The sequence below is a fragment of the Papaver somniferum genome, chromosome 1 (assembly GCF_003573695.1).
Source record: "Papaver somniferum cultivar HN1 chromosome 1, ASM357369v1, whole genome shotgun sequence".
In the NCBI taxonomy this organism is placed as follows: domain Eukaryota; kingdom Viridiplantae; phylum Streptophyta; class Magnoliopsida; order Ranunculales; family Papaveraceae; genus Papaver; species Papaver somniferum.
This window is the reverse complement of record NC_039358.1, coordinates 172,094,169-172,120,719: the sequence shown is the minus strand read 5'-3', so window position 1 is coordinate 172,120,719 and position 26,551 is coordinate 172,094,169. Positions and strand designations below refer to the sequence as shown.

Here is a 26,551-nt window from a genome sequence, read left to right as displayed (position 1 = left end):
AAAATCGCGTGATACCATTTCTTTCTCCATCACACTTAGTATCAGTGTAACACCCCGAGTTGTGGACCAAGGTCAAACCCATATGGAGATCTGAATTCGAAGCGTTACGGGTCGGAAAGAGACAAAAGTTCCATTTTTTTATAATTATTTCACTAAGATTCAGGAAATATTTTTATGCATGAGTTTAATTAAGTATATAAATCTACTAACAACATTTTCAACAAAATCTTAAATTCAAATTACAATTCAAACAAAAATAAATACAACACAATCAACAAGATAACTAAATTCTTAATTTCCACTTCCACATTCCATATCTGCAAAAAAAAATGTCAATTGGGGTGAGTTGACGGCTCAATAGGCATACTTTCCCATCATCTAAAAATATACAAACATCACAATGAATTAAACAAGAAATGCATTCAACCATTTGTTTATAATTTCACAATACCCAAAATAATTCTGAATTATTATTTCATTTTTATTTTCATTTTAGTTTATGAGTTCATTTTAGTTTACAAGTTCACGGTACGAATGTCCTTGGTTCGCACACCCACCTATCGTTTCTCCGGCACGGACAGCCGCCATCAATGGTCGGGAACAAAAGTTCCTATGGGGATCATACCCATTGCTCTCAGGGATCATCACCCATTTCATATTCGTTATCCGGCACGAACAACCACCATTGATGGCCAGGAAACACAAGTTCCTACTGGGGATCATTACCCATTCAAATATCGGGGACCATTACCCGCCGTTAGCATGAAATGAAGTTTCATCTAACGGAAAAACATGAACTCTTCCTTTTAGTAATTATTTTTACAATTTAATTTATATAGTATTCCCATTTCAATTTCATGGTCATGCATAAATTAGCAAAAAGCAACAATCATACTTACTCATTCATAATTCCAAATAAAATAAGATGAAGACATCATTTCCAATCCATAAAATAAAAAATAAATATGATTAGAAGATGAGTTAGTAAACCTACCTTGATTATTGTTTATCATCTCATAGTTAAACTCCAACAAATTCGTTCCACAAAACAACATATTTCTTCCAACCCACAAACAACTATTCATGTTGAAAATATAATTCAAGATGACAAGGTAGACTAATGATTATAAAAAATTTGCAGGTGAAAAAAACAATGAGAATAATCGCTTCTCCCAAAACCAATATATATACATAAATCAAAATAAGCTAATTAATTTTTATTTATTACCACTAAGACATTAGTTCTCTTTTATTACCATTAATAACTTTAGTTTTTCTTTAAGCCTACAATATGAATCGTATTAACAAGATTATATTTTGCTAAATCTTGACTAACCTTTCCACTTCTAATTAAATGGTCACTATTAAATCTCTTATATCATGCGCATGCACAATAAGTGAACCACAAAATATTGGATATTAATTCAATTTTTAAAGCAATTAATTATTAACCTTCATCACCCTTTTAATTCTAATTACCTTTTTTTTTCTTACATTAATTTCTTAATTTCATTTTTCCATGTCCCACATAAATTATTATTGTTATTTTAATAATAATATACTAGCTATAGTTCTTCTATTATCCAAGCTCAAAAAGTCTAAGCATTATTTTTAAATGTCACCATTAATAATTGTATGGGCTAAGTAACTACTTAATTAAAATATATATTGGCCTTCCAAAAACTTTATACGCTATGGGTTATACTTGAGTATCTAAAATGTGATTAAAAATACCGGGTATTACATTCTTATCTCGTTAAAATAAATTTTGTCCTCAAAATTTAAAACACTCTTCAAACATCAAAATTATGTTGATGGTAAATATGCAATTCAATACTCCAGAGTAGCAGATGACTATTTACTACATGTGGATTTCGACAAATCAAAAATTCATGAACAAAAAAATTAAGCAAACAACACGAGCAATCAACAAACAATCATGCACGAAAATTCATATGATTTATTATTATTATTTTTCTCGATTTTAATTTATTTTTATTTTTTATCAAGGTCCTATTTAAGATCTAAAACCTAGAGCTCTGATACCAACTTGTAACACCCCGAGTTCCGGACCAGGGTCAAACCCATATGGAGATCCGAACTCGAAGCGTTACGGGTCGGAAAGAGACAAAAGTTCTATTTTTTTTTATAATTATTTCACTAAACTTGAGGAAATATTTTTATACATGAGTTTAATTAACTATATAAATCTACTAACAATATTTTCAAAAAAATCTTAAATTCAAATTACAATTCAAACAAAAATAAATACAACACAATCAATAAGATAACTAACTTCTTAATTTCCACTTCCACATTCCATATCTGCAAAAAAAAAATGTCAATTGGAGTGAGTTGACGGCTCAATATGCATACTTTCCCGTCCTCTAAAAATATACAAACATCACAATGAATTAAACAAGAAATGCATCCAACCATTTGTTTATAATTTCACAATACCCAAAATAAAAAATTCTGAATTATTATTTCATTTTTATATTCATTTTAGTTTATAAGTTCATTTTGGTTTACCAGTTCACGGTACGAATGCCCTTGGTTCGTACACCACCCATCGTTTCTCCGGCACGGACAGCCGCCATCAATGGTCAGGAACAAAAGTTCCTATAGGGATGATACCCATTGCTCTCGGGGATCATCATCTATTTCATATTCGTTATTCGGCACGAACAATCGCCATTGATGGTCAGGAAACACAAGTTCCTACTGGGGATCATTACCCATTTAAATCTCGGGGATCATTACCCGCCGTTAGCATGAAACGAAGTTCCATATAACGGAAAAATGTGAACTCTTCCTTTTAGTAATTATTTTTACAATTTATTTATATAATCTTCCCATTTCAATTTCATGGTCATGCATAAATTAGCAAAAAACAACAATCATACTTACTCATTCATAATTCCAAATAAAATAAGATGAAGACATCATTTCCAATCCATAAAATAAAAAATAAATATGATTATAAGATGAGTTAGTAAACCTACCTTGATTATTGTTTATCATCTCATAGTTAAACTCCAACAAATTCATTCCACAAAACAACATATTTCTTCCAACCCACAAACAACTATTCATGTTGAAAATATAATTCAAGATGGCAAGGTAGACTAATGATTATCAAAAATTTGCACGTGAAAGAAACAATGAGAATAATCGCTTCTCCCAAAATAAGCTAATTAATTTTCATTTATTACCACTAAGACATTAATTCTCTTTATTACCATTAATAACTTTAATTTTTCTTTAAGCCTACAATATGAATCGTATTAACAAGATTATATTTTGCTAAATCTTGACTAACCTTCTCCACTTCTACTTAAATGGTCACTATTAAATCTCTTATATCACATGCGCATGCACAATAAGTGAACCACAAAATATTGAATATTAATTCAATTTTTAAAGCAATTAATTATTAACCTTCATCACCCTTTTAATTTTAGTTACCTTTTTTTGCTTACATTAATTTCTTAATTTCATTTTTCCATGTTCCATATAAATTATTATGGTTATTTTAATAATAATATACTAGCTATAGTTCTTCTGCTATCCAAGCTCAAAAATCCTAAGCATTATTTTTAAATGTCACCCTTAATAATTATATGGGCTAAGTAACTACTTAATTAAAATATATATTGGGCTTCCAAAAAATTTATACGCTATGGGCTATACTTGAGTATCTAAAATGTGATTAAAAATACCGGGTATTACAGTCAGACCTAAGGTTTGACTAACCTGGTTCTAGTCCCTCTAAAATTCTAATAAATACATAAAAAAATTTAATTTCATTTTATAAATAATATACTTAGCCCATCTATATTTAGTGTTTAGTACATCAAAGTTTGCATGTTTCTTTAAATAAAAATAGCCCTCTCAATGTCAGTTTAGGACTCCGCCACTGCTACCACCATTGAGGCCCACCCCCTGTAGGTTGTTGGGCGTAATTCTAATTTTCAATCACAAACACCATGTATGACTGTATGAGGTTTAGAATTGATAAAATTAGGTCGTCAATTAATTTGGAATTAATTTTATTTTGTATTCGGACCATTATGTTGAATCTACATTGATATTTGCAACCATTTTCGGATGAATATAACACCACTCTGCACATTTTCGATATTTGATATTTGCAACACCAAATCAGGGATTGGAAAGCTGGAGGTGAATTATGATAATAAATAAGAATTTGGTGATAGTGATGGATCAGTAATCGAAGATTTAGATGATAATGCGCAATCGTATTTTTTGTTTTTTTGATAAATCAAAATTGTAGTAATGAAATAACAAACTATACAATCCAGTTTATAAGAATAGAGGATAAAAAAATCCCAAAAACTTATAAACTACTTAAATCTGAAATAGGAAACAGTTGGGAATTCAACAAAATGTAATAAATCAGGTCTTCCTTCATAACTCCATCTTTCCCCAACACCCAAAAAGAAACCTCTCTTCGCCATGACATCTGCTGCAAAATTTGCTTCACGAAACGTATATTGAAAAACAATCGAATCATATAATCGTCTTGCAAACCAAGGAACTTCAGATTTTTCAAGAGCATGAATGGCACTTCTCGAATCATATCGAATTAGGACATGTCTAACTCCCTACTTAGAAGCCCACTCCAAACCAACCAAGATCCCATACAATTCAGCTAAATAGTTATTGCTTATGCCTAACCCTATGCTCAGAGCTCTAAGTACACGACAGTCACTATCACGCACCACAACTTCAGCACCGGCCAAATCTGGACTCCCCCTAGAAGCTCCATCGCAGGCTAGTAAGATCCGATGACTTTCCGGAGGTTCCCAACAAACCTCAACAGGCTCGGCAATCTTCACTTTTCTATGCGGAACTTTAAAATAGTTCAGAATCCGCACATCTTCACAAGTGTTGTACATAAAACTCTTAAGCCTTGTCGCCTATTCCATAATCAAATAAACAACCCGCTTTTTAAAGAAAGTCCAATTCGCTACTTTGTTCTCATAAACTGCCTTGTTTCTTGTATTCCATAACTCAAAACGTATAACTAAAATCTCCACCAGCCATAGGTCCTTTATAATGCGACTCCTCCCTTTTGCTGATTTGTAAGAAAGAATTAGATTTAGATGAGGCCTCAACCCAAAGATATCAACAATCCATTGCCAAGCCCGAGTTGCAAAACTGCACGACCAAATGATATGATCCAGCGACTCCTCAGCACACCTGAAAACATAAAACTTAGTAGGTAGTGAATATTTGGATCTGCTCCGCACCTTATCAGTTGTCGCACACGCCTCCCTCAAAATCTTCCAGTTTTGAGCTGCAAGAACATGGTGAATTGCTGGACGCCACAGTAGATGAGTACCAGGAATTGGCACTTGCTTTTTACGAATATTCTCCTTTGCTGACTTCACCGAAAACCTCCCATGTAAGTCTGGCATCCAAACAGTACAGTCAGGTCCATCACGTAAAGTAGGCAGCAGTTCATAAACCACACCAGCACGAATTAGGTTTTGTAGGTGATCCTCCGGCAAAACCCACTCTCTGTTGATGATTAAATCACTAACACGAGCAGCCCTGTCTAAACCTTCAGCACCTATAATATCAGCTAAGCAAGTTGTTCCGTACCAGATATCAAAATATAAAGATGTAACACGACCATCCCCAATCAAATATTTTGAATTTCTTTCCACGTCTTTATGAACCTAGCGAATTCCAGGCAAGATTGTAGACTTCACTCCATAAGTCTTGACCTGACCATCCCTTTTGGTATATTTAGCCTCCAAAAAAGGCGCCCATTTTCTATTAGACTTCTTAATGCTCCACCAAAGCTTCATAATTAAAGCTTTGTTCAACACCGTCATCTTAGTTAGGCCAATACCACCCTCATTGAAAGGGCAACAAATTTCATCATATCCCACCACAAACGCTCTTGAGAGACCGGAATCCCCAGACCAAAGAAAATTATGAATCACCTCTCATATAAAATAAACTTCCTAGGCCATTTATAGACTGCCATATTATGAATGGAATAAATAGCAATAACAGATTTGATAAGAACCACCCTATCATGAAAAGAGAGCATACGCCCCTTGCAAACTAAGAGTTGATTCTTAATCTTATCAATCACATTACAAATGTGTCTATATCTGACTGCCCCCGGCATCACTTGAACTCCCAAGTATCTATCGGAAAAGTAGCAAGACCCATGCCCAAGAAATATGTAGTTTCTCTCATTCGAAGTAATGAACCACCATCATAATATACTTTGCTTTTTTGTCTACAAACTGTCTGTCCTGAAGCACGTTGATACATAAACAACAAGTTTACTAAATTCATCACACTTTTCATATTACCTGTGCAAAAAATCATAATATCATCTGCGAAAAATAAATGGGTAGGAGAGATACCTTTTCGCGAAACCATAAAAGTCATCTTCTTATCACGGAAGAGCTTAGAAATATTTTTGCTAATTAAGGACATCTTCAATCAAAACAAAAATCAAAGGGGAGAGAGGATCCCCTTGACGCAAACCTCTATTAATAGTGAAGAAACCTTCAGGGCTACCATTTAGAAGTATAGAAATGCGAGCGGATTGAAGAATGTTCAGAATCCAAGTGCACCAATCATCCGAAAAACCATACCTTATAAACACCTCCAAAACAAAACCCCATCTTACAGTATCCGAAGCTTGAGATATGTCTAACTGCGTACCCAGATTACCATCCTTTCGCTTAATGTGCAATTCATTTACCATTTTAGAAGCCAAGCTAATATTTTCATGAATATTCCTACCTTTCATAAAAGCAACATGTTCCTCAGAAACAAGCTTATCCAAGACCGTCCCCGATCTAGTATCCAGAATCTTAGTAAAAAACTTAAAAAAGAAATTACTAAGGCCAATAGGTCTATCGTAAAGAATTAACTCCTCTAACCTTGGCCAGAAGAACTATCAAACTAGAGTTAGCCCCATCAGGAATACACTTGTGAAGCCAGCAATTAAAAATAGCACTCTCCAAATCATGATGAATGATGTCCCAACATTGTCTATAAAAACAACCCGAACCATCTGGGCCAGGATCACTATCAGCACCTAAATCAAAAATCGCAGTTTTAATCTCCTCCAAAGAAGGCAAACTGTCCATAAATTGACTTTCTTCTATCGAGATAGAATCATGCTCATAGTCAAACAACTACTCCTCAATTTGCTGACTTGTGCTATTGAATTTACTCTCATAGTAATTAACGACGTGAATACGGAGCTGGTCACAATCCGTAATTGTCATTCCTGAATCATCAACTAATTCATAGATGGTATTATTATTCCTACGAACCCAAATGTTACTATGGAAGAAACTCAAATTACTAGAACCCTCAAAAAGCCATTTATTTATGGATTTTTGTTTAAGCATAATGTTTTGTTGAACTCTTATGTCTTGAACTTCCTCTGAAGCATCTTTCATAGAGTTAAATTTGGCTTCATCCGTCGGATCCGCATCGGAAATATTAATAGCAGATTCAAAATGTAATTGAGTTTGCTTGAGATGTACATTCACATTGCCAAAAACATGTTGATTCCAATCCTTTAAAGCTAGCTTCAAGCATTTCAATTTATATGGAAAAATGAAATCCGGATTGCCCACCACTGGCGTATTCCAACTCTCGTTAACCACTCGTATAAAATCTGAATGAGTAAACCACATTTTTTGAATCCGAAAAGGAGCACATTTAGGACGTAAATTAATAAAAGAATAACCAATAAGAGGATAATGGTCAGAAACTTCCATTGGAAGAGCTTTACACCGCCAATTCTCGAATTTGGTTAACCAAGCTTCATTAATAATAGCATGGTCAAGCTTGGTAATAATTATTTGAACCCCAGACTTCCCATTTTCCCACGTAAAAGTAGTACCCAAAGAGTCAACCTCAAAAAAATTGTTATCATCCATCCAATCACTAAATTCATTAGTAGCGGAAAGCCTCGGTTCTAAACCCCCCTTCTTTTCTTCATTGCGTAAAACACAATTAAAATCACCCATAACAAGCCAAGGAATATCAATATTAGCTCCATTCAGTTTCCGCCATAATCTGCTACGAGAAATAAGCAAGTAACTAGCATGGACGAAAGAGATACGGACACCCTCAGTAAACACCGTAATAGCTTGTCTGCTTGAATTAACTACCACTAGTTTCATCACGTCAGAAGACCAAAAAATCCAAATATTGCCTTTAGAAGAAAGAGACAATCGTATTTTTATGGAGGAAGAGACAATCAGGATCAAGAAGATTAAAAAATATATTTAGTAGATACAGAGGAAAAGGAAAACCACCCAAAAATTCAGGGAGGTTTATGAAAATATTGAGGGTTCAGTGCCAGTGTAACTTTGAAAAGGAATGTGATTCCAAGCTAGATTATTGTCCCATTCGCAATGATGCAAAGAATGCAAGCTTGCGAGTCTACATGTCCTACCTAGGTCAATTATAAGCTTTAAAATAGCATATATTGTTTTCACAAAGTCTGGTGATGTAGGACTAATATTACGTTCAATGTATCCATATTATAGTAGATGATCCGGAGCAGGTAGGAAATTAGGGGCTCTGAAATCTATTCTGACTGCTTTCCACGGGATCTCCATATTTCCTTAGTTGATTATCTCCACTAGCTGTTTGCAATCTGTTATTATGGACACACTAGCTAGATAAAATATTATGTTAGTAATTAACATGCCTTAAGTAAAGTTTTTGATTCTACTTGAAATGTCAATGTTGGTTTGTCCGAACCTGCTGCTATGTGCATGAAAGCATATCCCATTGACGAGTCTTCTTCTTTGAAAAAACCTTCTATGAAAATTGTTCAATCTGTTTTTATAGAAAACCATGAGAAAAACTTGGGTATTCTCATGTTCTGCTGAGAATTTGGATCTTGTTCATTAGGAGGGATGTAATTCAAGAACTTCCTTACTTGATCGATTAACCCTTTCGGACTTGTTGAAAATATGTGAATACTCATTTGATGCAATCCAATCATTGACCCAGCCGCTTACAAAATATGACAAAAATTGGGCATTAACCGAATCCGGGAGGATGCGAAACCAATTTCTCTCGCAAAAGGACATTGTCGGAATAATCGTTGTTCAGTTTCATGTGCTTGTGACATTGGGTATATGATATACTGACCTGCTCGATATAAGTAGAGCTTTTTGGACCAATTTCCATATGAAAAGCCTGATTTTCGGGACGACCTGCAAATTCCAAATCGTTTTCCACAGAAAATTTAAGATCTATATATTTTCATGTTCTTGATATACTAAATAATTAAAAAAAATTATCGATATATCCTTTAAGGATGATGTTTCCATCTGATTTTATCTTCAACATTTTTTGTAGCGATATTGCTAATATTTTTTCCTTTAGTTTCTGGGTTAAAGAGATTATCAATCTTAGAAATATCCCACCTACCTTCACGAGACATCAACTCTTGGACCATATGCAGTATTAGTTGTTCAAAATATACATGCCTATGTAATATATCTGAGTTGGGAACCCACTTATCTTCCCGGATTTTTGTAGACGCACCATCATTTACTTGCCAGACAAAGTTATCTTTTATTAGGCTTAGGATTTTTTGGATGCTGGTCCAAATCCAATATAATTTTGAGGATCTGTTTAAGTAAAAAGGGTGGATTTTGGGAAATATTTAGCCTTTATCAGTTTCGCCCAATTGGTGTTTTTCCAAGATTGATCCACTTGCTAATTTTATAAGGAGGGTTATGTTGAACTCATGAGGATTTTTAATCCCCAATCCTCCTTTAGATTTAGGCTTGCATATTTTTGACAAGCTTTAAATATACCTCCTTTACCTTTTGAATCATCTTTCTTCCCCCAAAAATTCATTCAATACGATCAAGATGGTCCAGGGTGGTTTTGGGAAGTGCAGTATATTGCATTTGGTAGGTTGAAAAAGTTTGAAGAATTGAATGAATAAGGATAGTACGACCATCGTGGGACATAAGTTTTTATTTTCAACCTTGTAAGGTAGAGTAATATTTCCGGACCAGAGGTACAAAATTTTCTTTTTTGTTTTTATCAACAACAAAAATATGTGGGTACCAAGATATCTATCTATCTTTCTTGTTTTTTTTGGTCTTTAAAGGGACTTTTAGAATTTTTTCTATTACTCTTTTATGTTTTGGATGTATCCGGGAACTGAAGTAAATTCCTGATTTTTGGAGATTCACCATTTGTCCCGTGATTTCTCCAAATTTATTAAGAATGTCAAGCAAATTCTTAGCCTCCCTCATGTCCGCTCTACTGAACAGGAAACAATCGTCATAAAAGAATATATGAGAAATATTTTGAGCCTCTTATTAGTTTTAATCCCCGAGATCTTTTTCTCCAAAATAGTCTTGTTTATCCGTGATTTGTCTTCTGGGAAGGAAATCAGACTGATTCGGGGATATTAATATATTGAAGAAAGATTTTAGCCGATTTTCTAGGAATTTTTAAATAAGATTATGAATTGTATTGCCTAGGCTAGGCTAATGGGTCTAATATCCATCGAGGTTTTGGGGTACATATTTTTTGGGCGCAATACTTATATACATGTTAAACCTATTGCAATTGACAACATAAAGGGTGAATTTATTAAAATTCCTAATCAAGGGATTTAGGTTTTTTCTGGCACGGACAAATTCAAAAATTCCAAGTGTATTTTAAAATTCACGTGTGTTTTTGCGTTGTCCAAAAGTTCTTGTATCTAAATGGACAACAAGACAGTTAAGTGTACGACTTTAATTACACCAAGTACTGTCTTAGGCAACATGCGTTCCAACATAAGTAGGATATACACTCACCTAGGACATTAATTTTTACAACAAAATGTATAACGGTTTAGTCTTTATTCAGGAATTGTAAGTTTTTGTAGGCGCAAATTGGCCTTATGAGCTTGGGTCCATATGCTCTCTCTTACACTAAGACAACAATGGACACGACAATGGGTACACCAATTTTTTTAATGGATTCACAGGATGACCACTTCATACTGTGATTCTTTTAACACCACAAACCTTCCATAAAAGAAAAAAGAAAATATGTATATAGAAAAAGAACTAAAATCAAACAATTATCTGAAAACAGGCATCTATCAATTTTCATCGTCAATTTGTTAAGAAGAAAAAGAGCTTCGTTGAGAGGTATGACAAAAACTTACGGGTAAATATGAATATTCTTCTATCAGACAATTACAATCTTCTCTCGTATTCATCTTACGGCTACTCCCTATAGATACTGTCTAATTGAGGCGGGCAACTATCAATTTTCATCATCAATTTGTTAGAAGGAAAGAAAAGGTTATTTTGTTTTTGGTACTCAAGTTTTGTCCAGCTAGCTTTAGAGTTTGGTCTAACATTTGCCCAACTTGGTGTTTAGTACTTGGAATTGACGTTGACTTGGGTTGACCTGATTAAGTTATGACGTGTCTAAACTTTCAGTTAACTAATACGTAATTACTAAAAAATATTTATCTTTAGCAACAATGACTGCCATGTCCTTAACCCATAAACACGTGGATGATCCACAAGTATCCACATACAAAATGTTAACGGCTAAGATTTCCAACTTATCTCCTTTATTCATCCCTCTCACTTGAACAGAATCACCATTTGCGTCTTATTCTTCTTCTAAAAATGCAGTACACACACAGAACCCAAATCTCAAAACCATTTCATTTCTTTTTTCTTCTTTAAATCCCTTATCAACATCACCTTGACATAATTTCTCCTCTCTTTTTCTCTTTCTATTTTTCTTATGTGATTGGAGTGTTGGAATTTCAGCTTCATAATCATCATTCATTATACTTAAACATGATCATGTAATCACCCTTGTGCTTAGAACATTCTTAACCCTAGTATTAACATTCTCAACAAACTAGAAATCACCTTATGCAGGGCTATTAACACATACTAAACTGGAATGAATCACCATGATAGTTCTGACTTAGCTATATCATTAATATGGTTGTATTAGTAAGAACAATAAATTACAGACAGCTAAGAACATGATACAAACACCTTTAACAATTCAGTAGAAGGAAATAAAAGCATCACATAATTATAATAGGTCAATGACTTAGCTTCTACTTTTATTTCCTCTAACTTAATCAATGGTAAATCAGAAATTCAGGTTATATATGAAAGAGGCTAGAAGAGGGCTTAGTCATTCCTTAAGTAGTTGTGTGTCATCCAACCTGTCCATCATTAGTTGGATGGCACCTCACTAGGTGAGTCATGCTTAGTCAACATGACACCTCAGCTAACATTAAGCTAATCTAATTCCTATATTTAAATCTAATCAATTCTTAATCTGGCATATACCTAATCCAGTTTAGATTAGAACTAATCATAGATTAACTTAGTTAAGTCTGATTTGTTGCTAAACCAACATAAAGTCTAACATGAAGAACTCTACATTCCAAATTTTAAGAACAATAAGAAAACTACATCAAATTTTGATTTACTTAATATCCAACGAGCAAATTAATAATATCTCTGCTTGTAATAATAATATATGATGTGATTCACAGAGATTAGCTTGTTTTTGGATAATAAGAGCATAACCCTAGATGTTCATACCCACTGAAAAGCTTGGGTTCTCCTTTGATTTTGATTTTGTTTTTATGTTATATATCTTGTGAATTTGGGGATTTTCTGTTTTGGTTTTAATGAGGGTTCTAATGGGCATCATCAAATTAACCAGAAGTGGTCGTTGCAGATCGAGATGATGATGAAGATCCAACGGGTGGAGATTTCGAAATTGACAAATGGTTCATCAATTAAAACTGAACTAACTTCAGAAATTTAGGGTTTATTTTATCTCTAGATTGAATTGAATGTTCCATTGGCATTTGAATAGAAATGAAACATGAACCTTGTTGATGTTTTTTTTCTTTCAGAAAATGGAATTGAATTGAAGGAGGAACCCTAAATTTTAATTCGAGAACTTTTTTTATTTCCTAACGGTCATCTAAACGACGTTAAATAATGTGATTTTATTTTAAGTTTTTAATAATTGTTAAACAGAAGTCAAGATTTTTAATGGTCAACCTGGGTCAACGTTAATTCCAAGTACCAAACACCAAGCTGGACAAATGTTAGACCAAACTCAAAATATGGACAAAACCTGAGTATCAAAAACAAAATAACCCAAGAAAAAATCTTGGTTAGAGGATATAACCAAAAGTTAAGAGCAAACTATCAGTTGTCATCATTATTTTGTGAGGTTATTTTCATCAATCAAATAACTGCAATATTTTCTTATTGACATCGACTGGCTGCGACCATACAAATTGACTACCTTAGACGGATAACTATCAAATTCAATCATCATCTTGTAGCAAAAAAAAAAATAGTTTGGTTTTCCACGTCATTTTTTTAGGTGGAAAATTAAAACAATACATTCTCACAGAAGGTTCCGCCTAGTGCATATCACGAGTACAAATATAATTGTAACGGTTCCTCTTAATACTGAATACGGGTTCCGCCATTGAGTTCTTCGCAGCCGAGACTTTATACTCCAACTCAATTGCAAGAACTTTTGTGACCTTGGCTTGTCCAGGTTTGTAACACTTTTTTTCTTCTTCTTTTAAACATAACATATTTTTTTTTCTGGGAAAAAAAAACGAACTTGCTAGAATCTAGGTAACTTAACCTAGAACCGTCCTTAACATATGCGAGACTTTTTTTTTTTTTTTTTTAAATTACTTATATTAAAAAATAAGACAGGTTACACAGGATTTTCCATAATGTTGATTACCCTTATCTCATCTAAATGTTTTGAGATATTGGTGTTTACCAACATAATGTTACTCCTATTTTGTAAGCTAGAACTAGCAACTGAATTTGAAAAACATAAATCTGCTAATAAAAGAGAGTTTAAAAAGTGTGGCATCAACAACAATTGTTGTTTATGATTTCCCGTTTGCGTGCTACTTTTGCCAAAATGTCTGCCACTTCATTGCCTTTCCTGTTCGTAAACATCAAGCCCAAAAAGTTTTCACAAGACTTCAGAATTTTCACTGCTTCTGAGACTATGCCTTGGTTTCTCCAAAAGATGTTACTCTGCTTGTCCTGAGAATAGTATATTAACCTCTGACAATCACTTTCCACCTAGAAGTTCTTTAAGTCCATGTTTTTTTCCCAATTTGCATTCTACAACATACTCAGAGCCTCTTCTTCTTCTGTTGTAGAGGCCCTGAAAGTCCCAGCTATAGCTTGGATTGCACCACCTGTATCACATCGCAGAATTATACCATATCCAGCAGGAGTACAAGAATCAATCCAAGATGAATCAAAGTTTACTTTAAGTTGATTTGCTTGAGTTTTAGACCATCCACTATTATTTGTATCATTTTGGTTTTGCAACACAGAAAAGGAGTTAGAAGTTACTCCATGTTTTACTTGTCTCAGAGGAGACTAAAAAGCCAAGTTGATCGAAATTTATATAGTGGTAAGAAAAGTTGTCGTTCACTCGGACTTTGTTGGATTGATTTTAAGTTTTAATAAAATAAAAATACTACAAATAAGAAAATATATATACAAATTTTGTCACAGGATGAAGAGAGACTGGGACTCGGGATTCCACTGCTTTTCATGTTCATGGGGTTCATAAATTAATCCTAGACATTTATAGCTCAAAACAAAAGAAACAATAACTCTATTCTTTGCCAAAGTATATTTCGTAAAACATCAATTGTAAATTACAAGCATAGTGTATCTAAAGCATCTAAGACTAAGCATACACTATCTAACAAGATAACAATTGATTAATAGAAATCGTAAATCATTTAAAATTTGTGCAAAAAGTAAATAAGGAATTTATTAAAGTACCCCAAGGATGAAATACAGCTTCCTCCGTCGTCCCAGTGATGGGTTCTAACTCCACATGGTGAAAACACACTCAAATGAATTTTTCATTGCTCAAAAAGGTGTTTGCAAGGAGAAAAGGTATAAAGCAGTGTGTTTGTAACAATTATAATTGTTACAGAACCCACTGTTACAAAGAAACACTAACAGACTGTTGCGAACTGGATTAAGTGTTACAGAAATTGTTACAAAGATAATCAAATTTGAAAGTAAAGGCAATGGTTTCTGCGACTGTCTATATGTGTTGTTTTGTGTTCTTTCTCTTCTTCTTCGTTGCAGCAATGGTGATTGTCTGCAACTCGATTCTAAGCCTCTGTTTTCTCCCCTAACTCTCCATCACCCTTCTCTGAGTCCCATGAAACCTTTTTATACTCGACAACGAAAAAATATCTCCTCATAACTGTGCCAAATCTTCTCTCTGTCAAGCCATAAACTCGGGAATATTTTCTTCCCTGATTTATCTTCCCATGCACCTGATTGTGGCTAACTCACTCCAAACACGCAAAAAATATTGTTGCACGCTCCAGGAAGTGTCCCAAGTCCTCCAAACTCGAGCAATGCTCATCTCAAACTCACGGCCAGTCATGCTATCCCGTGAATATCTCAACTGCACCCGGACTCCCCTGTTTTCTTCCATTCGATTATTCGTCCAAATCTAGTCAATTCCAAGGACCTTACCAGCCCTGTTTCATCATCACAGGCCCAAACAAAGCCTTTCCCATGAAAATCTCCAAGTAAATCTTTACCCAAACTTTCCCAGAAAACCCGAGAAAACTAGCCTCTCCTGTTTTGTTGAGAAACAATATCCATCCAAATTTGATCTCTCAAATTGCCCGTACTAAGTTTGTTATGCTCTGTTGAATCATCTCAAAGAGTTTCAGCCATTGAGTCTCTCTAAAACACCTTCAAATCTCGAATCTAAATCTGCACGTGTGTCTGCAAAGTTTTCCCGCCAAAAATCAGTTTTGAAAGGTAGAAGATGGTTAGCCCTTATCCAACGTCCTGGGTGCCGAATAACAAATGAGTGCTGTGGAAAAATGGGCTACACATAGACGTGGGTGACACATAGCAAAAGTGGGGGTCCGTATAGCAAATGTGCTCCGGAGGTGCTCCGAGCAACTTTTCGAGCCGAATTTTCCAACAATATTTATTTCCAAAAAATACCTACAAACACACAAAACACCATAATAAGGATGAAAACGAGTACTAACAATACGAAACATTGAGGACAAATTAGACACATAAATGCGTCTATCAAATACCCCCAAACTTATTATTTGCTAGTCCTCGAGCAAAACTAATAAATAAAACCGACTTAATCTCGGGAGGGTTTACCAGAGGTGTACCCACAAAACCATGACTTCTAATTGGTCACAAGTATCCAAAGAGCTATGAGGACATACATATTCTCAACCTATCTCCAAGTAACTAGAATTGCCAGAGAAATTAAAGGTGCCAGCTCTAAAGCTGATTAAAGAAAAGGGGAGACACATCCGCAACACTGCTAGATAAAGAGATATCCGCTACACAGCTAGATAAACATTGTAAGATGCATCCGCTTTATAGCTGGATAAGATTAGGAGAGAGATAAAGATGAGAGGGACATCTGCTACACAGATGGACTAATTACGTGTGATGTTTTACACGAATCCCCTAAGTCGGCGCCAATGTTTGTACCCAAAATTTCTTTTAGACACAAAACACAATTGATTTGATGATGATGATGAAGAAGAAGTAATACAACCATAAAAAATAAATAATGAAAACAAGAATTTTACGTGGTTCGGCAAGTAAGCCTACGTCCACGGATGAATCCCCTTGGGGAGAGAAGTTTCATTGATATAAGTATTACAATGGTTTTTCTCTTGGTTAGGAAACATATCTAAGCAGATGAAACGTGGTGCAAATGGTAGCCCCCTCTCCTCCAGTTGAGATTTTTTTTCTCCCCTTTCTAGTTGAGATTTAGCCTCTATTTATAGGTTTTTGAGGAATTGTATCCATCCAAGTTTTCATCTAGATACATTTTGACTATGTATCTGGACCAAATGCTTGCTAGGTTCTCCTGGTCCCAACCAATTTTCCCTTTTTATAGGATCTGTAACTTACAAGTTATACCTGGTCTTTCAGTAACCGATCCCTCCTTTTTCTGAGGATCTGTAACTCAGAGGGCATACTTGGTATTCTCTGTAACTGATCCCTTCTTTTTCTGGGGATCTGTAACTCCATGTTTGAATATGTACCTGGTGTTCTGTTTTAGAAGGATAATTGTTGACTGGGCTATAATCATCCTTTCATATTTTATTACCCAATGGCCCAATACTAGGTAGAATTATTGGGCTGAGGCACTTGAGCCCATATACAAACTATATGGTACAAACATCGCCCCCTCCTAACCTCCAACTTGTTGGGGGTTAAGAAATTTGTTTATCCTATTGCGTCGAACGTTGATGATGACACTCGCCCCAAGCGTGAGTAGAGATATTACAAAGACGGCCCCAACTGTAATTACCTGCAAAAAATTTGCTCAGTGCTAGGCGAGACTTTTTGCCACGTGGTGGACTTGTGATGCTCGAGAGATGGTCGAGACTTTGGTTTGATGTAGTGTGCTTGCGGTTGGGGAAAGTCTTTTTGCTCGCAATGTAACAAGGCTGAAGCGCTCGCTGCTCGGGCAGGCTGGCTGTTGCTTGTGTTGAGTACGAGTCTTTGGACCAATATCGGTCATTGGGCTCGTGGGTAGACGAGACTTTGGACCAACATCGGGCGTTGGGCTCGTGGTTGAGACGAGACTTTATGCTTGCCTAGGTGCAAGTTTTTATACTCGCGTGGAAGACGAGATTTTATGCTTGCGATAAGAGCAAGATTTATGTTCTCACGTGCGAGGTGAGGCTTTAGGTGCTTGCGATGTGATGCAAGGCTAAATATTGAAGGGTCTAAACAATCCTCATCTCGAACTCTCGATCATGTCGCTATCCACAAACCTCGATCTCGATCTTGTCGCTATTAACGAACCTCGAACTCGATCATGTTACTGCTCCAAGTGCACATCAAAGTTTCTCGAACACTGGAATTTTTGCTTTAATGTTGTAGGAATTTGAAAGACAATTCTAACGAGCCAAAAATCACTCAATTCGGACTTAAAACGAAGAAGATATTGAGGAAACAAGTTCTGAACGAAGCGCGCATGTTGTTGCTAACATAGCAGTGACTGTATCAAGACTGCTGATGTGGCAGTCGATGACTGGACAAATGTGATGACATGGCATCATCATTCTGATGTGGCAATATGTCACAGAACCCATTGAGCACAACAGGGTCGGGTGATGACGTGGCAACTGCGCTGACTGGATATGTTGCTGAGTTAGCGAACAATGACTGTACCTGTCCGCTGACGTGGCGACAGAACTGTGCTGCCATGGAAAAGCTGACTGTAAAAACTACTGATGTGGTGACGAGTCACGCTGACGAGGCGGTGACATGTGGCAGCAAGCTTGATGACGCGGCGTTGCTGATGTGTCTTTTGGTCAGACCCGAACGGTCTGGACCAGGTTGGGCGACGATGAATCGGTTTGATTCGAACCGAACCTGATAGGTTGGACCAGTAAGTAAACCGGAAGCTGGACCGGAGGCTGAACAGATCGTACGGACTATATTTCATGAATTTGACGGACTCGGTTAATTAGATCTGGAGCTGTATATGAGGCTGGATGAAGAAGAACCTTTTGCAACGCGTTCTGCAACATTCATATCTGTTACAATGGTTTATAACGTTTCGGCTTCGTAACGGTTCTGTAACTGTTTTGTAACAGTTCCGTAAGAACCCTAATCTTTCTTCCTTTCCTTTTCTTCACTGATTTTTGCATGGAATTTTGGGATGATTTGTTCCACACTTTTCTCAATGGTAAAACACGATCGTTTTACACGAATCCCCTAAGTCGGCGCCAATGTTTGTACCCAAAATTTCTTTTAGAAACAAAACATAATTGATTTGATGATGATGATGAAGAAGAAGTAAGACAACCATAAAAAATAAATAATGAAAACAAGAATTTTACGTGGCTCGGCAAGTAAGCCTACGTCCACGGATGAATCCCCTTGGAGAGAGAAGTTTCATTGATATAAGTATTACAATGGTTTTTCTCTTGGTTAGGAAACATATCTAAGCAGATGAAACGCGGTGAAAATGGTAGCCCCTCTCCTCCAGTTGAGATTTTTTTTCTCCCCTTTCTAGTTGAGATTTAGCCTCTATTTATAGGTTTTTGAGGAATTGTATCCATCCCAGTTTTCATCTAGATACATTTTGACTATGTATCTGGACCAAATGCTTGCTAGGTTATCCTGGTCCCAACCAATTTTCCCTTTTTATTGGATCTGTAACTTACAAGTTATACCTGGTCTTTCAGTAACCGATCCCTCCTTTTTCTGAGGGTCTGTAACTCCCAGGGCATACTTGGTCTTCTCTGTAACCGATCCCTCCTTTTTCTGGGGATCTGTAACTCCATGTTTGAATATGTACCTGGTGTTTTGTTTTAGAAGGATAATTGTTGACTGGGCTATAATCATCCTTTCATATTTTATTACCCAATGGCCCAATACTAGGTAGAATTATTGGGCTGAGGCACTTGAGCCCATATACAAACTATATGGTACAAACATCGCCCCCTCCTAACCTCCAACTTGTTGGGGGTTAAGAAATTTGTTTATCCTACTGCGTCGAACGTTGATGATGACACTCGCCCCAAGCGTGAGTAGAGATATTACAAAGACGGCCCCAACTGTAATTACCTGCCAAAAATTTGCTCACGTGCTAGGCGAGACTATTTGCCACGTGGTGGACTTGTGATGCTCGAGAGCTGGTCGAGACTTTGGTTTGATGTAGTGTGCTTGCGGTTGGGGAAAGTCTTTTTGCTCGCAACGTAACAAGGCTGAAGCGCTCGCTGCTCGGGCAGGCTGGCTGTTGCTTGTGTTGAGTACGAGTCTTTGGACCAATATCGGTCATTGGGCTCGTGGGTCGACGAGACTTTGGACCAACATCGGGCGTTGGGCTCGTGGTTGAGACGAGACTTTATGCTTGCCTAGGTGCAAGTTTTTATTCTCGCGTGGAAGACGAGATTTTATGCTTGCGATAAGAGCAAGACTTATGTTCTCACGTGCAAGGTGAGGCTTTAGGTGCTCGCGATGTGATTCAAGGCTAAATATTGAATGGTCTAAGCAATCCTCATCTCGAACTCTCGATCATGTCGCTATCCACAAACCTCGATCTCGATCTTGTCGCTATTAACGAACCTCGAACTCGATCATGTTACTGCTCCAAGTGCACATCAAAGTTTCTCGAACACTGGAATTTTTGCTTTCATGTTGTAGGAATTTGAAAGACAATTCTAACGAGCCAAAAATTACTCAATTCGGACTTAAAACGAAGAAGATATTGAGGAAACAAGTTCTGAACGAAGCGCGCGTGTTGTTGCTGACGTAGCACTGACTGTATCAAGACTGCTGATGTGGCAGTCGATGACTGGACAAATGTGATGACGTGGTATCATCATGCTGATGTGGCAATATGTCGCATAACCCATTGAGAACAACAGGGTCGGGTGATGACGTGGCAACTGCGCTGACTGGTTATGTTGCTGAGTTAGCGAACAATGACTGTACCTGTCCGCTGACGTGGCGACAGAACTGTGCTGCCATGGAGAAGCTGACTGTAAAAAACTACTGATGTGGTGACGAGTCACGCTGACGAGGCGGTGACATGTGGCAGCAAGCTTGATGACGCGGCGTTGCTGATGTGTCTTTTGGTCAGACCCGAACGGTCTGGACCAGGTTGGGCGACGCTGAATCGGTTTGATTCGAACCGAACCTGATAGGTTGGACCAGTAAGTAAACCGGAAGCTGGACCGGAGGCTGAACAGATCGTACGGACTATATTTCATGAATTTGACGGACTCGGTTAATTAGATCTGGAGCTGTATAGGAGGCTGGATGAAGAAGAACCTTTTGCAACGCGTTCTGCAACATTCATATCTGTTACAATGGTTTATAACGTTTCGGCTTCGTAACGGTTTTGTAACAGTTCCGTAAGAACCCTAATCTTTCTTCCTTTCCTTTTCTTCTCTGATTTTTGCATGGAATTTTGGGATGATTTGTTCCACACTTTTCTCAATGGTAAAACACGATCGTTTTACACGAATCCCCTAAGTCGGCGCCAATGTTTGTACCCAAAATTTCATTTAGACACAAAACACAATTGATTTGATGATGATGATGAAGAATAAGTAAGACAACCATAAAAAATAAATAATGAAAACAAGAATTTTACGTGGTTCGGCAAGTAAGCCTACGTCCACGGATGAATCCCCTTGGGGAGAGAAGTTTCATTGATATAAGTATTACAATGGTTTTTCTCTTGGTTAGGAAACATATCTAAGCAGATGAAACGTGGTGAAAATGGTAGCCCCCTCTCCTCCAGTTGAGATTTTTTTTCTCCCCTTTCTAGTTGAGATTTAGCCTCTATTTATAGGTTTTTGAGGAATTGTATCCATCCCAGTTTTCATCTAGATACATTTTGACTATGTATCTGGACCAAATGCTTGCTAGGTTCTCCTGGTCCCAACCAATTTTCCTTTTTTATAGGATCTGTAACTTACAAGTTATACCTGGTCTTTCAGTAACCGATCCCTCCTTTTTCTGAGGATCTGTAACTCCCAGGGCATACTTGGTCTTCTCTGTAACTGATCCCTCCTTTTTCTGGGGATCTGTAACTCCATGTTTGAATATGTACCTGGTGTTTTGTTTTAGAAGGATAATTGTTGACTGGGCTATAATCATCCTTTCATATTTTATTACCCAATGGCCCAATACTAGGTAGAATTATTGGGCTGAGGCACTTGATCCCATATACAAACTATATGGTACAAACATCGCCCCCTCCTAACCTCCAACTTGTTGGGGGTTAAGAAATTTGTTTATCCTACTGCGTCGAACGTTGATGATGACACTCGCCCCAAGCGTGAGTAGAGATATTACAAAGACGGCCCCAACTGTAATTACCTGCAAAAAATTTGCTCACGTGCTAGGCGAGACTTTTTGCCACGTGGTGGACTTGTGATGCTCGAGAGCTGGTCGAGACTTTGGTTTGATGTAGTGTGCTTGCGGTTGGGGAAAGTATTTTTGCTCGCAACGTAACAAGGCTGAAACGCTCGCTGCTCGGGCAGGCTGGCTGTTGCTTGTGTTGAGTACGAGTCTTTGGACCAATATCGGTCATTGGGCTCGTGGGTCGACGAGACTTTGGACCAACATCGGGCGTCGGGCTCGTGGTTGAGACGAGACCTTATGCTTGCCTAGGTGCAAGTTTTTATACTCGCGTGGAAGACGAGATTTTATGCTTGCGATAAGAGCAAGACTTATGTTCTCACGTGCGAGGTGAGGCTTTAAGTGCTTGTGATGTGATGCAAGGCTAAATATTGAAGGGTCTAAACAATCCTCATATCGAACTCTCGATCATGTCGCTATCCACAAACCTCGATCTCGATCTTGTCGCTATTAACGAACCTCGAACTCGATCATGTTACTGCTCCAAGTGCACATTAAAGTTTCTCGAACACTGGAATTTTTGCTTTCATGTTGTAGGAATTTGAAAGACAATTGTAACGAGCCAAAAATCACTCAATTCGGACTTAAAACGAAGAAGATATTGAGGAAACAAGTTCTGAACGAAGCGCGCGTGTTGTTGCTGAACGTAGCAGTGACTGTATCAAGACTGCTGATGTGGCAGTCGATGACTGGACAAATGTGATGACATGGCATCATCATGCTGATGTGGCAATATGTCACAGAACCCATTGTACACAACAGGGTCGGGTGATGACATGGCAACTGCACTGACTGGATATGTTGCTGAGTTAGCGAACAATGACTGTACTTGTCCGCTGACGTGGCGACAGAACTGTGCTGCCATGGAGAAGCTGACTGTAACAAACTACTGATGTGGTGACGAGTCACGCTGACGAGGCGGTGACATGTGGCAGCAAGCTTGATGACGCGGCGTTGCTGATGTGTCTTTTGGTCAGACCCGAACGGTCTGGACCAGGTTGGGCGACGATGAATCGGTTTGATTCGAACCAAACCTGATAGGTTGGACCAGTAAGTAAACCGAAAGCTGGACCGGAGGCTGAACAGATCGTACGGACTATATTTCATGAATTTGACGGACTCGGTTAATTAGATCTGGAGCTGTATAGGAGGCTGGATGAAGAAGAACCTTTTGCAACGCGTTCTGCAACATTCATATCTGTTACAATGGTTTATAACGTTTCGGCTTCGTAACGGTTTTGTAACTGTTTTGTAACAGTTCCGTAAGAACCCTAATCTTTCTTCCTTTCCTTTTCTTCTCTGATTTTTGCATGGAATTTTGGGATGATTTGTTCCACACTTTTCTCAATGGTAAAACACGATCGTTTTACACGAATCCCCTAAGTCGGCGCCAATGTTTGTACCCAAAATTTCATTTAGACACAAAACACAATTGATTTGATGATGATGATGAAGAATAAGTAAGACAACCATAAAAAATAAATAATGAAAACAAGAATTTTACGTGGTTCGGCAAGTAAGCCTACGTCCACGGATGAATCCCCTTGGGGAGAGAAGTTTCATTGATATAAGTATTACAATGGTTTTTCTCTTGGTTAGGAAACATATCTAAGCAGATGAAACGTGGTGCAAATGGTAGCCCCCTCTCCTCCAGTTGAGATTTTTTTTCTCCCCTTTCTAGTTGAGATTTAGCCTCTATTTATAGGTTTTTGAGGAATTGTATCCATCCAAGTTTTCATCTAGATACATTTTGACTATGTATCTGGACCAAATGCTTGCTAGGTTCTCCTGGTCCCAACCAATTTTCCCTTTTTATAGGATCTGTAACTTAAAAGTTATACCTGGTCTTTCAGTAACCGATCCCTCCTTTTTTTGAGGATCTGTAACTCACAGGGCATACTTGGTATTCTCTGTAACTGATACCTTCTTTTTCTGGGGATCTGTAACTCCATGTTTGAATATGTACCTGGTGTTCTGTTTTAGAAGGATAATTGTTGACTGGGCTATAATCATCCTTTCATATTTTATTACCCAATGGCCCAATACTAGGTAGAATTATTGGGCTGAGGCACTTGAGCCCATATACAAACTATATGGTACAAACATCGCCCCCTCCTAACCTCCAACTTGTTGGGGGTTAAGAAATTTGTTTATCCTATTGCGTCGAACGTTGATGATGACACTCGCCCCAAGCGTGAGTAGAGATATTACAAAGACGGCCCCAACTGTAATTACCTGCAAAAAATTTGCTCAGTGCTAGGCGAGACTTTTTGCCACGTGGTGGACTTGTGATGCTCGAGAGATGGTCGAGACTTTGGTTTGATGTAGTGTGCTTGCGGTTGGGGAAAGTCTTTTTGCTCGCAACGTAACAAGGCTGAAGCGCTCGCTGCTCGGGCAGGCTGGCTGTTGCTTGTGTTGAGTACGAGTCTTTGGACCAATATCGGTCATTGGGCTCGTGGGTAGACGAGACTTTGGACCAACATCGGGCGTTGGGCTCGTGGTTGAGACGAGACTTTATGCTTGCCTAGGTGCAAGTTTTTATACTCGCGTGGAAGACGAGATTTTATGCTTGCGATAAGAGCAAGATTTATGTTCTCACGTGCGAGGTGAGGCTTTAGGTGCTTGCGATGTGATGCAAGGCTAAATATTGAAGGGTCTAAACAATCCTCATCTCGAACTCTCGATCATGTCACTATCCACAAACCTCGATCTCGATCTTGTCGCTATTAACGAACCTCGAACTCGATCATGTTACTGCTCCAAGTGCACATCAAAGTTTCTCGAACACTGGAATTTTTGCTTTAATGTTGTAGGAATTTGAAAGACAATTCTAACGAGCCAAAAATCACTCAATTCGGACTTAAAACGAAGAAGATATTGAGGAAACAAGTTCTGAACGAAGCGCGCATGTTGTTGCTAACATAGCAGTGACTGTATCAAGACTGCTGATGTGGCAGTCGATGACTGGACAAATGTGATGACATGGCATCATCATTCTGATGTGGCAATATGTCACAGAACCCATTGAGCACAACAGGGTCGGGTGATGACGTGGCAACTGCGCTGACTGGATATGTTGCTGAGTTAGCGAACAATGACTGTACCTGTCCGCTGACGTGGCGACAGAACTGTGCTGCCATGGAAAAGCTGACTGTAAAAACTACTGATGTGGTGACGAGTCACGCTGACGAGGCGGTGACATGTGGCAGCAAGCTTGATGACGCGGCGTTGCTGATGTGTCTTTTGGTCAGACCCGAACGGTCTGGACCAGGTTGGGCGACGATGAATCGGTTTGATTCGAACCGAACCTGGTAGGTTGGACCAGTAAGTAAACCGGAAGCTGGACCGGAGGCTGAACAGATCGTACGGACTATATTTCATGAATTTGACGGACTCGGTTAATTAGATCTGGAGCTGTATATGAGGCTGGATGAAGAAGAACCTTTTGCAACGCGTTCTGCAACATTCATATCCGTTACAATGGTTTATAACGTTTCGGCTTCGTAACGGTTCTGTAACTGTTTTGTAACAGTTCCGTAAGAACCCTAATCTTTCTTCCTTTCCTTTTCTTCACTGATTTTTGCATGGAATTTTGGGATGATTTGTTCCACACTTTTCTCAATGGTAAAACACGATCGTTTTACACGAATCCCCTAAGTCGGCGCCAATGTTTGTACCCAAAATTTCTTTTAGAAACAAAACATAATTGATTTGATGATGATGATGATGAAGAAGTAAGACAACCATAAAAAATAAATAATGAAAACAAGAATTTTACGTGGCTCGGCAAGTAAGCCTACGTCCACGGATGAATCCCCTTGGAGAGAGAAGTTTCATTGATATAAGTATTACAATGGTTTTTCTCTTGGTTAGGAAACATATCTAAGCAGATGAAACGCGGTGAAAATGGTAGCCCCTCTCCTCCAGTTGAGATTTTTTTTCTCCCCTTTCTAGTTGAGATTTAGCCTCTATTTATAGGTTTTTGAGGAATTGTATCCATCCCAGTTTTCATCTAGATACATTTTGACTATGTATCTGGACCAAATGCTTGCTAGGTTATCCTGGTCCCAACCAATTTTCCCTTTTTATTGGATCTGTAACTTACAAGTTATACCTGGTCTTTCAGTAACCGATCCCTCCTTTTTCTGAGGGTCTGTAACTCCCAGGGCATACTTGGTCTTCTCTGTAACTGATCCCTCCTTTTTCTGGGGATCTGTAACTCCATGTTTGAATATGTACCTGGTGTTTTGTTTTAGAAGGATAATTGTTGACTGGGCTATAATCATCCTTTCATATTTTATTACCCAATGGCCCAATACTAGGTAGAATTATTGGGCTGAGGCACTTGAGCCCATATACAAACTATATGGTACAAACATCGCCCCCTCCTAACCTCCAACTTGTTGGGGGTTAAGAAATTTGTTTATCCTACTGCGTCGAACGTTGATGATGACACTCGCCCCAAGCGTGAGTAGAGATATTACAAAGACGGCCCCAACTGTAATTACCTGCCAAAAATTTGCTCACGTGCTAGGCGAGAC

At 37.7% G+C, this 26,551-nt stretch overlaps 1 protein-coding gene across 1 annotated transcript; it reads right to left on the bottom strand.

Moving 5' to 3' along the window:
* Positions 1–7,196: 7,196 nt before the first annotated feature.
* On the bottom strand, positions 7,197–8,198 carry LOC113354130. Its single transcript, XM_026597560.1, has 2 exons — positions 7,805–8,198; positions 7,197–7,687 (listed from the first exon to the last, which is right to left on the bottom strand). The coding sequence occupies exons 1-2, from the start codon at positions 8,196–8,198 to the stop codon at positions 7,197–7,199; spliced, it is 885 nt and encodes a 294-aa protein (XP_026453345.1).
* Between the last annotated feature and the right edge of the window lie 18,353 nt (positions 8,199–26,551).

What these genes read in the sequence shown, in the direction of transcription:
- LOC113354130 (XM_026597560.1), bottom strand. Translation starts at nt 8,198, where the DNA reads ATGAAACTAGTGGTAGTTAATTCAAGCAGACAAGCTATTACGGTGTTT. An exon ending in CAAATTCGAGAATTGGCGGT is followed by an intron (nt 7,688 to 7,804) that starts GTAAAGCTCTTC and finishes TTACTCATTCAG; the next exon opens with ATTTTATACGAGTGGTTAAC.